Source organism: Zea mays, chromosome 10, assembly GCF_902167145.1.
Source record: "Zea mays cultivar B73 chromosome 10, Zm-B73-REFERENCE-NAM-5.0, whole genome shotgun sequence".
Lineage (NCBI taxonomy): Eukaryota > Viridiplantae > Streptophyta > Magnoliopsida > Poales > Poaceae > Zea > Zea mays.
The window spans coordinates 101,495,541-101,512,557 of NC_050105.1; the positions used below are offsets into that span (position 1 = coordinate 101,495,541).

The 17,017-nt window shown below is 42.4% G+C and overlaps 1 protein-coding gene across 1 annotated transcript; it reads left to right on the forward strand.

Moving 5' to 3' along the window:
* The first annotated feature begins 10,930 nt into the window (after window positions 1–10,930).
* LOC100279290 (uncharacterized) lies at window positions 10,931–16,988 on the forward strand. Its single transcript, NM_001366063.1, has 10 exons — window positions 10,931–11,307; window positions 11,920–12,155; window positions 12,238–12,332; window positions 12,442–12,556; window positions 14,131–14,336; window positions 14,507–14,656; window positions 14,735–14,855; window positions 15,144–15,373; window positions 15,645–15,845; window positions 16,560–16,988. Exons 1-10 carry the CDS (start codon window positions 11,124–11,126, stop codon window positions 16,816–16,818), a joined length of 1,797 nt encoding a protein of 598 aa, NP_001352992.1. The 5' UTR covers window positions 10,931–11,123; the 3' UTR covers window positions 16,819–16,988.
* The last annotated feature ends 29 nt before the right edge of the window (window positions 16,989–17,017 follow it).

Below are 17,017 nucleotides of genomic sequence, written 5' to 3' on the forward strand. Positions count from 1 at the left end.
CTCTGAGGGCATTGCTAAGTATCAGGCCCTGCAAAGAGAAATATGTGTGTGTCAATAGGTTTAAACGAACGAAAAATACAAGGATTTCATTGGTTGTACCTTTAAGCTATTGTAAGCCAGGTTGTCGGCCAGATCGTTCTTCGACAGCACCGAGAGCCCGTCTTCTAAAGTTGGGAATCCGAAGCTCTTGCTCATCTCCCGGCAGACAGAAATCTCCTTGCTGTCGGGAAGACAATACAAGAAATCTTCTTCTCCACTGCCATTGAATATTAACGCCCCCTTTGGATATTTCAGTTTTTGGGCATAGTGCTGGGCCTCTTGTTCTTCTTTTTCTGATAATTTTTTCCCCGAAGCATGACGAAAAATATAATCACGAATTTTGGGGGATGCTTCGGGGGCAATAACACCGGTTTCTTCAACAAAAGTTGACTTTGTTATTTTTTCTGCCTCACTTTCCAAGGGTTTTATCTTTGCGGGCTCTGAGGGCCCAGCTTCGGCTTCAATCTCTTGCTCTGGAGCTGTAGAACCAGAAATTTCAGTTGCTGTTTCAGGAATGACAGGAGCCTTCTTCGGAGGTGTGCTTGAAGATTTGATCGTTTCCAGTACATCTAGCACATTGGCCATCCTCTTTCTTTTCGGAGTCATTGCTGGCACTTTTTGATTCTTTACTGTCTCAACGTTTGCTGCAGGACTCAAAACTCCTGATGTTTTGGAGCCCTCAGTTGCTTCTTTTACCTCTTCCATTTTTTCTGTGGACGGCGCTTCGGCTTTCTCTTTTGTTTCTGATAGCAAAATGTTTGATTGTTCCAATTCTATCTTTGTTGGCACTTCGGCCGTTTCCGCGACTTTTGGCAACAAGGCTGGCTCGGTTGGTTTTTCAGCTTCGGTGGCCGAAGAAGTTTCTCCGGTAAACTCGGGCACCGAAGCTGGTTCAATATAGCGCGGCCGATGCGTAAGAACCTTTATCTTCTTTCTTTTCGGTTCTGGCTCGCTAGGAGCAGTTGCAGTTTCTTCTATTGCAGAGGTTGTGTTTTTTCTCTTCTGCCTTCGGATGGGATAGCAGTAGTCAGGGTAGACAAACCCAATTGCATCAAATACCCAATTCAGCCTCTTCTTTTTTCGGCCTCCGAAGGCTGCTGACATTGCAGTGTCTTCGGCCTTCGAATAGGTCCCAAGCAGCTCATCACTTAAATTATCAATGCTTTTTAACCACTCATCATCCGGCTCAATAAATTTATCTCCAAACTTAAAAGTGTACTTAAATCTGATAAGTCCACCTTCGTCGGCCTCTTTTATGGTTTCTTGTGGCATTTCCCATTTCTCCGCAAGCGGCCACACCCTGAAGGCGATATGCTCTTGTACTAAGTCCCTTGTTCCTATAAAAGAGCAGACAACGCCGAAGGCTCTCTGGCATTCTTCGGCAGCTTCATTCATTTCAACCTTCGGCCTGCGAAGGCCGAAGCTTTGCCAAATAGGACGCATAATTATACCTTTGATGTCTTCTCGTGCTTTCAGATCATTTTTTACATAGAACCATTCTGTCATCCAGCCGCTGGGCCATCTCTTCCGAAAAGTTGGCACGGGGCAGCTTGACCCAGACCGAGAAACAAAATTGTAGCAGCCAAAGTTATTGTGATATTGTTCCTTACCCCAAGGTATTGTCTCGTATGATAATTCGTGCATATTGCAAAAACTTTTTGCATCAGGCTTCAGACCTTGGCTTCGCACGGCCCACACGAAGATGTTCAGCCTTATGATTGCCTCGGGGGTAAGTTGGTGAAGGTAGACTTCGAAAATTTTCAGCACCTCCACGACGAAGCTGCTCAAGGGAAATCGCAGCCCAGCCTTCAAAAAGCTTCGGAACACTACGACTTCATTCTCTTCAGGATGTGGACAAGTCTTCTCCCCTTCGTCGGCCCTCACAACGGACAAATCCCGGAAATACCTTCCTCTCATGTTAACAAGATGATTCTCTTTGATAGTTGATTTACCATAAACTGAATGGCTTGGTCGCCAGGGATGATCTTCGGAGTCTTCGCCACCGCTGTCCACATCATAACTTTCACTGTCACCAGTATCTTCAGACAGACCTTCCAGAATCTCCTTGGTGATTTTTTCTGTGTTGGTCTTCGACATCGCTATAAGAAACCCTAAGTTCTTCTCTTCATCAAGACTCAGCTTCATCTCAGCAGCAGCCTTCTTAGCAGCTTCAGACATCTTCGGAAACACTAAAAAACTGTTTTCAAAGCCGAAGCTTCAAAACTAAAAGCTTAGCAAATCACAGTGCACAAGAGCTAAAAATTGAGTGAGCGGGAGTGGTTGGCCAGAAAGCGTGCTAAATGAGTTTGCGGTATGGCCGTATTTATACGCTCGGTGCGTTGAAAGCTGAAAGACCCCACTTGTCATTGAATGTTGCTATTCTAGCAAAGGGAAGGTGTTTTTTCGGACCTTCGGCGTAAAGCCTTCGTCCATATCGCAATATAAATTTATTATTTCGAACAAATTAATATTGCGAGGGGCTACTGTTGGGGACCTTCGGCGTCCGAAGGTCCTCAAAAATAGGACTTAACAGTATTTCTGCAGTACAATGTGTGAACAGGTATCCTCGGACTAAAGTCGGCATTGCAGTAGACCGGAATAATACGAAGGTTGATACAGAGCCGAAGGTGCGAGCAGGAAAGCTTCGGCGTGACAGCAAAGAGTGGAACCGACTTAAAGATGAAAAGGCTATTCAGACCTCGATAGACTACTATAGAGTTATTATCAAATGTAAAGGGCATGAATGTAATTTTGTAAGGGCTGTGTCCCGTGCCTATAAATAGGTGAACAGTATCCCCGTACTGTTCACGCTGACTTGGCATTCACTTTTTGCGTCACGCTTGTATTGTCATCTCCTCCCGATTGAAGGTACACTTGTAATTCAATAATATTTCTGTTTATGCCTGATAATAATATATAATCATTCATATTGTCTTTTATATCCTTTACATTTTCTCCTTCGTCATTGTTCAATGAGTTCATGAAGGTATGTCCTTCATAACCTTCGTCCGTAAACCATTATATCCTAAGGGAAATAATGCTTCGGAGGACGAAGGACTATACGATTAACATTTTCTATGTTGCCTTGTTCTTAACTCTTAGCACTTGAGAACAAGTCCCCAACACTAGCTTTCAGGAATTTCGGACGAAGTTAGTGACCGCTCAAGCTTTATTCTAGTGCACACAGGATCATGAGGAGTATCTGCAGGCATACGTTTGAAGGTTCTTGGGCCTTAGAGCTCAGGTGCCAATAGTGCCAAATGATATCGTTATTGAGGCCATGATCAAGGGACTTTGCCCAGGCCCAATGGCACAATATTTTGCCAGAAAGCCCCCCCCCCCAAACCCTAGAGAAGCTTCTCCAAAATATGCACAAATACATCAGCCAACAATGATTTCCAACAAATAAGGGAGGAAGCCCACAGATATTCTTAGATGACCAGGGGCTTCGGAGGAAGGCTTCATCCAAGGCATGTAAGGACAATACACAATCCCAGTCAAAGTGAGGACACGAACAATCATAATCAAGGGCACCGGCATAGTTCCCAGTCAACAGGGGCCCAACAAAGCTCCTTTAGACCGTCGGCCCCAAGAGCCAGAGGAGGACGTAGCTTCGGAAGGAGATTCAACTCTCAACCAAGAAGACTGTTTTGCTTATTCTGCGGAGAAGACAAGGGGCACACAACAAGAACTTGCCAAGTTACGATACAAAAACAGAAGGAGATAGCTGAGACTGAAGCACGTCAAAACCAACTGAAGCAAGTTCTACATACTGCTTCGTGTTACTACTCATACATCCCAGAGTATGTGGGTAACCAACAGTCATTCTCACAACCTACAGTTTCGGTGGCTTCGGCAAGTCATTTTCCAGCTGCGTGGGCCTTACCACAATCACCTGCACTGGCTCCAACTTCATCCCATAATCAGCAATCTCAGGGGCAGTGCCAAGTTCAATAGCAGCATGATGAGTTTGAAGCTCAAACAGTTAACAGTACTGTTCCAGATTCTAGGCATATTTACTGAAGTAATAGAGGGGCTGGACCAAGAACTTGATACACATCTTTTTGTAAGTTTTGTTTCTTTTGCATTATAATCTTGTCTCAGAAACAATTTGGGAAGGTGCAACCTTTGACACATTGTAATAAACCTGTGGTTACACCATCGAGTGTAACAACAAAGGTGAAGAAGCTCCAAAGTCATTCCTAAGGGGATGCAGAGCTAAAAATACCACCTAAGTAAAGGTGAAGACGCTCCAAAGTCGTTCCTAAGGGGATGCAGAGCTAAAATACCACATAAGTAAAGGTGAAGAAGCTCCAAAGTCATTCCTAAGGGGATGCAGAGCTAAGCTCCAAAGTCGTTCCTATGAGGATGCAGAGCTAAAACACCACCTAGTAAAGGTGAAGAGACTCCAAAGTCATTCCTAAAGGGATGCAGAGTCTTATTATGAAATGTTTTCTATCATCATTTTTTCTCAAACGTCTTTTGCATCATATCATTGCATCATCCTGCATCATAGCATCATGCATCATTTAGCATCATCCATAAAGGGAGAAGAAGGGAAATTGCTCCTTCACCCGCAAATGCGGTTGATCTACGAAGCTAAATATGTGTTTGCTGAGAAATTATGGAATAAAGCAAGGCAAAGGGATATTGTATCTCTAACTGTTGTCCTCAAACAAGACGGAGAAGGGGCCAATGCTGTTACTTCGGCAACAGTATTCACAAGACATTCGGTAAAAAAGGGATTTTCTTTATGAAGCATGAAAAGAAGGGAAGATGTTTTTCGCCTTCGGCTCAAAAACGGTACGTACGATAATTTCACGCTACACAAAGAAATATATTACATGATGAATCACACACAATTTAAAATTGTTTTTTTGCATAAAAGCAACACACAAATTAGTCATCTTCCTTCAGAACTTTTTCTTCAGCTTCGTTTAGAAGTCTATCAACAACTTCATCTATTGATGCGTTTACTATCTTGAATTCATTAAGGATCCCCTTTAGAGCTGGATCAGCGTCAGGATCATATGGTTCCAGTGGGAAGAAAGTTTCGCTGCATAAAAATGTAGTTTTGTTAGACACGAAACTAAATCACTTACGGAGCTAAAATGTGACAAGCATACCTATACGCCTTTCACGCTCTGCAGTTTCTTCAGCTTTTCTTGCTTCCTCTGAAGCTAGATGGGATTCTTCTTCACTTTGTTTGATAGCTTCATTTGTTATTTCCCTTCCGCCGTTCATCCACACTTCAGAGTAAAATTTCCCGCAAAGGGCGGTAGCTTTAGCTGAAGGTTCTCTAATATCATTCGCTGAAACTGAGAATTCTGGCTGGATTACAGCCTTCGCATGTTCACAACCAGCTTTTCGAGCAATGACATGGCCCCTCGAGCACCTACGCAGGCACAAAAGTCCCCTCTGCCAGTTAAGACTTCTTCAAAAGCTTCAATCTCACCTTCAATCAATTTAAACACACCTTCTTGATCTCCACGGATAAAATTCTACTTAGTTGAGAATGCGCCAACTTTAGCAAAAGCGTTTTCAATTTGTCAGAACATTGCATAGCAACAGAGAAGCATTCTTCCTTTGCTTGTCGAAGCTCTTCAACATTTTTTTGCACTCTCGATCGTTCTGTGTCAGATATTTCATGCTTCGCCTATTCAACATTAAAGTTCTCAGTGACTTCGTCAAGCTTCTTCTCCAGCCTTGTCACTTTAGATTTGTGCAGTTCTACTTGACCAGATAAAGCATATTCTAAGTCGGCTATGCGTCTTGCATCAACTTCTTTTTCCTTTTCAAGCTTCAAATTTTTTTGATCTGCCTCAGAGAAACATTTTTGATTCGTTCTCGCAAGAACGAAATGGATGGTGCTTCAGGTAGCTTGACTCGTCTTTAGCTTCTCGATTAAAGAAAGAAGAATCTTGTCTTTCTCAAGGGCCTCGTTTCAAAGAGTTATAACTTCTGAGCGCAGATTTTTGAAGGCTATTTGAGTGCTTTCATCTTCGCGTTCCTTCTGCGCTTTCAAAGCTTTGCTCAAAATAAGTCCCAAATGGAGACAAAAAGAAAACAAGTAAATGCTTTATCTAAAATAATTATCAAAGGCCAGAAGAGAAAAGTAAACACAAAACTTTAAGCTATTGTATGCCAAGCAATCTGCTAGATGGCCTTTTGGCATTAAGGATAGCCAAAGCTCAAGCTTCAGGTAACCCATGTTGTCCATCATTTCTCGGCACACATCAATCTCTTTGTTATCAGGAAGGCAGTATAGGAAATCATCTTCGTTGTTGCCTCCATAAACTAAGGACCCTCGAGGATACCTCAGATCTCTGGCATAATGTTGAACTTCGACAATTTGTTCCTTCGTTAGTTGCTTTCCCGAAGCATGGCGGATAATGAAGTCAAGATTTCCAAGGAATGGCATTGAAGAATGGCATTGTCACTTTCTCTAGGAGGCTCTTGGATTTTCCTTTGATTGAGTGGGCTCTGAAGGTCCAGCCTTGTCTAAATCAGGAGAAGTATCTACAATACTGGCCATCGGTTCATCGGCCTTGTCCTTGGAAACCTTCGGCGGTGCAGGTGTCGCCATCTTCGAAGGCCTCAAAACAGATTCAAGCACATTGGCCATTCTCTTTCCTTTCCTAGGAGTTCTTGCTGGAGCGATTGCTATCTGTGATAGCGCTTGCGCCTTCAATAGTTCTTGAACCTTCGATTGTTCTTGTCCATGGCTCTTTTCTGAAGCTAATCCCAAATGAATGAGGGATGGGGCACTCAGTGCAGTTGCCTCGATTCCTTTCATCTCCTGCTTAAAAATTCCAAAAGTAATATTACACCAGAAGTATTTTGAGGCAAATCAAAGAAAAAGAAAAAGTATTACCTCCGAAGCCAGGAGGGCCCCTTCAACTGCTTCGACAACTTCTGTCTTTGAAGTCCCTACAATAGGCAATTTTGCCGCCTTCCTTTGTAACCCCCTCTTTCGAGCAGGGAGGAGTAATCAAGGTAAATGAATCCAATAGCATCAAAAAACATGTTCAATCTTCGTCTTCCTCAGGCACCGAAGGCAACATTCATGGCTTCGTCCCCAGCCTTCGTATAGGTCCCTAACAGTTCATCACTTGTTGCTTCGATGGCGTCAAGCCACTCATCGTTTGGCTCACCAAATTGATTCCTGTATCGATAAGTATACTTCAGATGAACCAGACTGTTTTTTTCCGGCATTTGCATCAGCTTCAGCATCCTTCGGCATTTCCCATTCGGCAGCCAGGGGCCATACCTTGAAGGCTATGTGCTCCTGCACCAAGTCCCTAGTGCTGATGTAGTTGCACACAACATTAAACGCTGCCAGACAGCCTTGAGATATTTCTGTATTCCTGATAGCAGGCCTCCTCAATCCGAAGCAGGATCGGATATGCCACTGGATTACATCCTTAATATCGCTTCTTTGACTCAGGACATTCTTCACATAAAACCACTGCTTCATCCATGAACCCGACCACTTTTCCAAAAGGTTGGCACGTGATGCCCAACATCTGACTGGTACATGAAGGTATGACATCCAAAGTTATTATGATATTGTTTTTTTCCAGTGGCCTTCGTCTGGTAGGACAACTCATGAATATTGCAAAAGCAATCAGCATCTGGTTCCATTCCTTGGCTCCTTATTTCCCAAATGAAGATCCCAACCTTAATCAATGTGTTAGGAGTAAGCTGATGAAGAAAGATTTCAAACTTTTTTAAGACTTCAACCAACATCATGTGTAATGGGAACCGTAGCCCAATTTTTCATGAAGCTTCGAAAAACCACTACCTCATCTTTCCCAGGAAGAGGAACAATATTCTCACCACTGATTCTCACTATAGATACATCATGAAAATATCTACCCTTCATAGCCTCAACATGCCCTTTCTTCATGGTTGATTTTCTGAAGACCACGTGACTCGGCCTCCATGGCCGATCTTTGGCATCATCATTACCACTATCAATATCAAAATCCTCGTTGTCTCCAAAATCTTCAGACAGCCCAACTAAAATCTCATCGATTATTTTTTCAACAGTAGTCCTCTCCATAGCTTTGTAAAACCCAACCAGTGCGGGGTCCTCACTCCTCTTGTCTTCAGGCATCTCAGCTTTGGTTAAAGCAAAAGCCCGAAGCTCAAAAATAGTCGCGGTTATAGTAGCAGCTAGCTAAACAACAAAGCCAACAGAAACTTAATAACACGAAAATTTATTTTATCACAACCCTCATATGTGCAAAACACTACTGCATAGTGGTCCCCACAATTCAGAAGATTTTGCTATTCTAGCAAAGGGAAGGTGTTTTTTTGACCTTCGGCTAAAGGCCTTCGTTCGTTTTGCAGTCTGAGTTTGTTACAAAGAAACAAACTAATACTGCGAGGGGCTACTGTTGGGGGCCTTTGTCTTCCGAAGGTCCTCAAAAACACGACTAACCATTTATTTGTTATCAGCATATTACTAAGCGTTGCAGGAGCTTCGGAATCATAATAGCTTCAACACAAAACAATGGAAGTGCAACGAAGTCAGCTTCGTCACAATAACAGAGGAAAACAATACAAGGAGAAGGTGTTATCCAAGTTGGTAGGGCAAAAGACAAAGTTATCCCTGTGATATTTGTAAGCTTTGTGTGTAATCTATGAGGTCATGAATGTAATATCGTACGAAGCTGTACGACTCCCTGTAAATAGATGAACAATGCCCTGCATAAGGTACCTTTTTGGTGGATTGGGTAATTGTTGTGTAATTCTCTCTCTACAACGCCTTCATTGTTATTCCCTCTACAGTGCCAAAGGTACAATTGTAAAGTTGATCTATGGAAAGAAGAGTATATTGAGGAGATATCTTTACTGGAATATTATATTCAAAACTCTTTTATGTTCGTTACATGTTCAACTATGTATATGACGTTTGACCTTCGTCTTCGAAGGAGTTATGTTGAAGGATAACTTCTTCAAGACGAAGGTTATTTACTCTTTTAACACTGTGTTGACTTGTTTTTTGATTGTGTATAGTGATCGAAAACAAGTGACCAACACCGGCCGGTACCCCGAACACACATTTGTCCGGATTAAGCTTCCAACGGTAGCGTCTCAGGCTATTGAAGACTTGCTGGAGGTCGTCAATGAAGTTTTCTAGGTTTGTGGTCTTGATCACCACATCATCGACGTAGGCCTCCACCTGCTTGCCCCAGTGGTCGGCTAAACATGTTTGGATGGCCCGCTGGTAGGTTGCTCTAGCGTTTTTTGAGGCCGAATGGAATAGAGATATAGCAGAAGGCCCTAAAGGGCGTAATGAACACTGTTTTCTCCTAGTCCTCCTCCGCTAGATTGATCTGGTGATATCCCGAGTAACAATCTAGAAAGGAGAACACGGAGCAACCCGCGGTGGAGTCGACTACTTGATCTATCCTAGGGAGCCCAAAGGGGTCCTTAGGAGTGTTTGTTGAGATCGATATAGTCGACACACATACGCCAATCAAATTTATTCTTTTTGAGTATAAGAACGGGGTTCACAAGCCACTTGGGATGCGTTACTTCTCTAATAAAACCTGCTGCTAATAGACGAGATAACTCGGCCCGTATGGCCTCTCTTTTGTCGGGCATAAAATGATGTAGTTTTTGCCGGATCGGTGATCATCGCACTCAAATCACCATCGATCACCAAGCATAACAAGCACTAGACTTTCACTTGACCAAGACAAGCCTAATGTGGGTGGTGGATGCACACAAGTTTCTCTCTATGCACTAATGAGGTTGTCAATCACAAGACCGATCATGTCTCTAATCTCCTGACAATGCAAAGGGTCTTTGATTCTTTCAAGATGTTGTTTCAGCTATTAGAAGGGGCAAGACACCTCGAAAACCTAGTATGTGGAGGCAGGCTATAAATAGACACAAGGGATCAAACTAGCCATTGACCTCACACCTCACTCAGTAATTTCTGGTGCACCGGACTTGTTGGTGCCATATTTCCCACTGCACCGGACACACCAGTGTTTTCTTATGACCAATTCTAAAACTAAGTCATTACTGTGCCAGGTATCTAGTGCCAACACTAGTGTAACGTCGAACATGTTCAACGAGCACAACCGAGTTTTAGATAACAAACATGCTCATTGAGTATCCTGTCCGATACCACATCCGGTGGCACACCGAACAATGTCCCTGTTTGTTTCGGCTTTTCGCAGCTTCTGGCCACCAAAAGCTGTTGCGGACTGCCAAACACTCAGCTTTTCAGCCAGCTTCTATAAAATTCGTTTGGGTAAAAACCATTCAAAATCAACATAAACATATAATCGATTGAGTCGTCGCAATAGTAGTAATCCGTCACTTTATAGATCCGGAGCTCCATGGACAACTTTATCTTCCTCCGCACGTAATCCTAATGATACTTAGATTCTCTACACAGCCAGATTTTCCCCACAGATAGATTCTCGAAAAAGCTGGTCAGAAAAAAGCTGAACCAAACAGGCCTATAGGAGGTGAGTACTGTGAGCAAATACACAATTTCCATGCTTTTTAGGTGTCCTGTTAGGTGCCATGTTCGGTTGAGCACTGGACATGCTACTGGGTGTATACAAACTTGGTAGTACAAAGTTTGAAGTTTTTTTTTTTTTTTTGGAAAATGGAAGTTTGAAGTGTTCCTTTCCAAACGATGGAAAACAGCCGATTACCACGACGACAATTCACACCAGTAGAAACTCAAACAGAGGAGCAGTCCCAACAGGGGTCTCACCGGCCACCGGCAGCCATGCCCACGGTAGCCGCCAAGAGGCGAAAGAGACGCACAGCTCTTTGCGTTTTTGACCCAAGCAGCGGCCAACGAAGCGGCACAAGGCATCCTCGTCGTATTTTTATTTCGCCCAGCGCCGCAGCCCGTCTCTCATCGCGGCTGCCCCTCGGCGATCTCAAGAGCCTCGGTCGCCTCTCTTCCTCAGCCCGCTCGCCCCCTCTTCGATACCCCCGATAAAACCCCCGACCCGCCCCGTCTCCAGCTGGCCACCCCATCCTCGTCTTCTCCAATTCCAAAGTAAGAAAGCCACACGCGAGGCCGACCGAGGAAGTCCAATCTCATGGCGCTCTCCTGCATGAGGTGCCCCGCGGGCGCCGGCGCCGCCTCCGCCCGACGCGCCGCAGCGCAGCCGTTGGCCGCGGAGGCTGCGGTCTCCTTCGCCAGATGCCGCGGCTTCGGGAGGTCCGCCACCGCTGCGACTGCCGCCTGGTTTTGGCGCAACCATGCCGTTGCCTCACAGGGAGGTGGGTCTCCTCTTAGTTCGTTCTGCCCCTCTAATTTTGTTGTGTCAGGAATGGATGTTATAGCTCAGGCCACATAAGTTATGTACGAACTGCTTGCATGAACGAGTAACCAGGTGATGAAGCCAATCGACACGGATGATATGCCAATCTTCTGTTTTCGTGTGTGGAACTTGTCTGCATTTTGTGTATTCAAATTTCATATTCGCAAGTGATTAATACGGTAATGTCCTTTTATGACTGAATTGGGGCTAATTCCTTTTGAATCTATGCACAGTCGAGCTCCACTGCATCACTCTGATAGCATGCATCATTTCTCTTGTTACAGTTGGCACAACCCAGAGTAGGAATTTAGTTTATTTTAACAGCAGCGACCAGGCCTTATTTGGGTTAGGCTACATATCAAACCCGACAAGAGCCACAAACAAAGACAATCAAAATGTATCAAGGTTATAATAATAATGAAAAAGTACGCTATTTCATGGTTCTAACTTTGGTTGCTAAAGGCATATATGTTTTTAAACTGCCTAAAATGTTCAGTGCATAGTGAATGTTTCATATCATCATGGATTATGATACAACTTTTTTCATCTGACTCTTATCTTTAATCATTAGTGAAAGCTCCCATGGATGCTGATGTCAAGAATGCTGTCATACCTCCTACCTCACCAAAGGTGGAAAGTGGCTCTCCTTCAGAAATCACTCTGGATGAATTTGAAGACTTGAGCGCTCTATGCAAGAATGATGATTCTACTGTTAGCATCACAGTAGTTGGAGCATCTGGTGACCTTGCCAAGAAGAAGATATTTCCTGCCCTTTTTGCTCTCTACTATGAAGATTGCCTTCCCAAGGCATGTGTATATATATCACCATTTGATTATGACGTTTGCATCTATTTTCCTTAAATCTAAATTACAGTGTTTTGTCCTCTAGCATTTCACCATCTTTGGCTATGCACGGAGCAAGATGACAGATGCTGAACTGAGGAACATGGTTAGCAAAACACTGACTTGCAGAATAGATAAAAGGTACTGGAGAAGATTTGCAACCTTATGACTATTCTTTAGAAAATAAGGTTTTCACTAGACGTGAATGCACATTGTTCAGTGGTCCTCATAATCTGTTGTCTTTTTCCAGGGAAAATTGTAGCGAGAAAATGGAAGAGTTCCTCAAAAGATGCTTCTATCATTCAGGCCAATATGATTCAGAAGAGCATTTCATAGATCTAGACAAGAAGCTAAAGCAACATGAGGTTTGTGCATTTTTCTCTTCAAGTCAAATTGCGAAGCCACCGTTGGTTTTATTTGTTAAGCTTAGTGTTGTTCTGCTTCTAATCGTTTGCATGATTTTTTCATTGAATTACATATCCTTTAATACTTATTTGTTGACCATCCTTGTTCATTTTACATTTCGTTTTCTGATGGAGTCTCATTCTCTCTAAATGATATTGCCAAAAAAATGTGGTTTCTTGTTTGTTTCCATCTTACTTAATTTGTAGCCTCTTTAATGTGGATGTACATTCTTTGAGGGAATGTATGTACCAGTAAACTTATGACACATTGAATTTACAGAGTGATAGAAAAGTCATTTCTGTTAAAGAAGCTAATATGATATACAAACTTTTGTTTCAAATCCATCCTTATCCACAAAAAAAGTGTACATTCCTTGAGGGAATGCCTGTACCAGATAACTTATGGCACATAGAATTTACAGAGCATAATTGAAAAACTCTCTTAAAAAAATAACTGCAAAAAGATTCTTTATTTGGAAAAATGTTTGGATTGTATTAATTGTCAGGAAGCTTACATCCTACAAATAGAACAAGGCCCCTAATAGTGACAAAAATTACATTGAATAATACACTAGGACCTCCATTACAACTTCACCTTCTCTGGAAAATTGAGCCACTTGATAGACAGGCTTAATGATGCTCGTCAGAGAAGATTACCAAAGCCAGAAATGAAATCTCCTGCCCAATACAGCAAAGAAGCTTCAATATTTGGGTGACCACAAGAGCCAATTCCATGAACTGCCCCAGAAGTGCATATTTTTTTAGATAATGGAAACAAAATGTTCCAGCCTTTTATAGTGTCCTGCATACGGCCTTACAGATTGGAAAAAAGAAAAAAACATCCAACATAAAACAGGGGAAGCATCCTTAGAAAGAACATGCCAATGAATCATGCGCACTCCAATCTAGCATTGGTCCTCCATCCATTTCTTGCAAAAATCTCCGTGACCACCACTTTTACAGATCGACATACGGCAAGGACCTCTTGGTGATCTTCTCAGAAGTGCATATAGACCTTTGAAGGATCTGTCACCAATTTTTGCTGGAGTAGGAGCAGATCTGATGCCTCCAATTATGGATTCACTACAGCAAGAGGCTCAGAAGATGGATCCACATGTACCCACATAAGGGGATGATAAACATCCATCCCCACGGCAATAGGGTTAGATAAGCTGAAGCATACGTCTGCTGAAGAAGGCGCTGTCACTGGAGTAAACCAAGAGCAACAATGCCTGCATGGAACCATCACTGTAGTCATGATTCCAGCAGAAACCATAGGACCTAGTTGGCTACGGGGCCCTATTCTGGTGACTTATCTATCTACAAAGCTGGCCATCGGGATGCCAACTCTCCTCCCCCTCCTGAAACTGCAGTCACCTGAGAGCCACCCCTGTAGCCCTGTGTTGTGGAAGAGATGGTTTCTATTTTTACTTTATTCTGCGCATAATTTTTTATGTTTCAAAATCCATTCCCATTGAAAAGAATATACAATTGTGATATGACGTTCTAAGTAAAGCCTTGTTCTGTTGCTGCAGGGTTCCAGAGTTTCTAACCGCCTTTTCTACTTGTCAATACCTCCTAATATATTCTTGGATGTTGTAAAATGTGCAAGCAAATCAGCATCTTCGGTGAATGGTTGGACACGAGTAATTGTTGAGAAGCCCTTCGGCCGAGACTCAGAATCCTCTGCTGCATTAACAAGCGGTCTGAAGCAGTACCTTGTAGAGGACCAAATTTTCAGGTGAAGCATATGAAGGATTTGTAACATATTTTTGGTATAGACTTGGCATTTTGTTACCATCCCAATTCTCTGCAAATATCAAAGCAACATGCCAAAGGAAAAGAAAACAGGGAATTTGAAGACTGTTAATTACTTGTGAAAAGCTGATAGATTTTATGTTCTTTATTCAGGATTGACCATTATTTGGGAAAAGAACTGGTGGAGAATTTGTCTGTCCTGCGCTTCTCAAATCTCGTTTTTGAGCCTCTCTGGTCAAGACAATATATAAGAAATGTGCAACTTATATTCTCAGAAGACTTTGGTACTGAAGGACGTGGAGGGTATGGTTTTTATGGTTACTTAATTTTACTGTGATAGTTACATATGATTGTATCTTATTTTATTGTTTCAATTTGCAGATACTTTGATGGCTACGGTATTATTCGAGACATAATGCAGAATCATCTCATTCAGATACTAGCTTTATTTGCTATGGAAACTCCTATTAGTTTGGAAGCAGAGGATATAAGAAATGAGAAGGTTTGTGCCATGCTCCCACAATAATCGTTGGCATGGAACATCAATAGTTATTGCACTTAAGAAATATAGTTCTGAACTTAAAATATAGCTGTTATGGACATGCAAATAGAGAGATCTAGCTAGGCAGGCATGGACTCTTTTTTCTTCCATTCAAAATGACTTTTGACTATAATTCAAGCAGAATATACTGATATTATTGTCTATGTTATTCATTCACATGTGTTAACCATGCATTTATGTGATCATTCAATCAAGGGTCATGTTACATTAGTTCTTATTTTCTGCCAGGTTAAAGTTCTTCGTTCCATGAAGCCGTTGCAGCTGGAAGATGTGGTCGTAGGACAGTATAAAAGTCACACAAAAGGTGGTACCACATACCCTGGCTATACCGATGATAAGACAGTGCCCAAGGATAGTGTGACTCCAACGTTTGCTGCTGCGGCGCTTTTCATAAATAATGCCAGATGGGATGGAGTTCCCTTTCTTATGAAAGCTGGGAAAGCTTTGCACACAAAACGGTATGTTTCATGTATTTACCTTAACATATGATGCCAGAATATTGTATTTACATGGTAAAGCAGGTTCTGTGTATACATATAACACGTACGACTTAATTCTGAGATGAAAACATTAGACAAGATTGTTCATATTTTCCAATATTATCTTTCTATCTGCAACAAAAAATTGCTTCATAATTTTTTTTTCATGTCAAATGAAGGGGGGACAACCTCTCATGTTATGATATTTTGCATGCCAAAGATTCTTACATGAAAAATGAACAAATTGCAGAGCTGAGATTAGGGTACAGTTCCGACATGTTCCTGGAAATCTCTACAAGGGGAGTTTTGGCACAGATCTTGATAGGGCCACTAATGAGCTTGTGATACGTGTGCAACCGGATGAAGCAATTTACCTAAAGATTAACAACAAGATTCCTGGTCTCGGTATGCGACTAGATAGGAGTAACTTGAATCTCCATTATGCCGCAAGGTAAGATTAATTTAGCACAATTACATTTGTAAACCTGGATTACTGTTTTAAAGTATAACCAAAGTAATTCCCTATTCACAGCTGCACCACAAGTCCACAATGAAAAAACAGCACAATTGTTACCCTAGTGTCAGTTCTTCCTCTGGTTTATTTCAATACCCTCGTTCACTCCAGTTTTCAGTCTATTTTCACTCCTTTGTCTAGTCTAGTTCTGTCACTCCTTTTTCCAGTCTATTTCATGGTTGCTCCTTTCTTTTGTGGAATGTATTTGGGTGATGCTTCCATTTTTAGTATGCTTTTGTGGTTTATGAATAATAGTACTGTATGAGTTATGTGCATGCAATGTAATATGTACGGTAGTTCTCTCTCCCTCTCTCTGCGGTGGTTTTATTTTTTTTTCTGTCTTTTTAAGAATTTTCAGTTATGCTTGGTTGTTATTAGAAACTCTCACTAGCGTCTATTTGTGTAACACGTAGTATAAGTTTCAGCGTATCAGAAGGGGGGGGGGATTGAAATTGGACGCCTTTCTGGGAAATAAAAAAACCTCTAGTAGGACTTCCCTCTTGCAGTTTCACAAACCTTGCTGCAGACATGATGTATTTGCTTTTGAGACATCGATCCATGCTTTGTATTCGTCGCTCCTTGTCAGAAGGGCTTATTTTCTCGTCACGTTACCCTAGAGTTGCCTATTAAATGTTGTATGCCATGTCTTAGGTACTCAAAGGAGATACCTGATGCTTACGAGAGACTCCTGCTTGATGCCATCGAAGGAGAGCGCAGGCTTTTCATCCGCTCAGATGAGTTGGATGCTGCATGGTCACTCTTCACACCCCTCCTGAAGGAGCTGGAAGAGAAGCGGATAGCTCCTGAGCTCTACCCATATGGAAGCCGTGGACCTGTCGGGGCCCACTATCTCGCCGCCAAGTACAACGTAAGATGGGGTGACTTGAGTGCGGAGCACTACAAGGCATGAAACGAAGATGGCTATATCTTTGTGATATTCTTGCTTTTCCATTTCTGTAAGTTTGCACGCCCTCGCAGTGAGATAGATTTAAGAGAGAAAAAAGATGAGAATAAGGCGGGCAGTTAACTAGGTTGGAAGGCATGTATCCATTACTAGACTGAATAGCTTTGTTGGCATAATTGCAGCTGTTAGGGCTAGTTTGCAACCT

Excerpts from the sequence above, each read along its gene's own strand:
- LOC100279290 (NM_001366063.1), top strand. The coding sequence starts at position 11,124 with ATGGCGCTCTCCTGCATGAGGTGCCCCGCGGGCGCCGGCGCCGCCTCC. Across the intron at positions 11,308-11,919 it reads TGCCGTTGCCTCACAGGGAG|TGAAAGCTCCCATGGATGCT; the intron begins GTGGGTCTCCTC and ends TTTAATCATTAG. Across the intron at positions 14,856-15,143 it reads AGGATATAAGAAATGAGAAG|GTTAAAGTTCTTCGTTCCAT; the intron begins GTTTGTGCCATG and ends ATTTTCTGCCAG.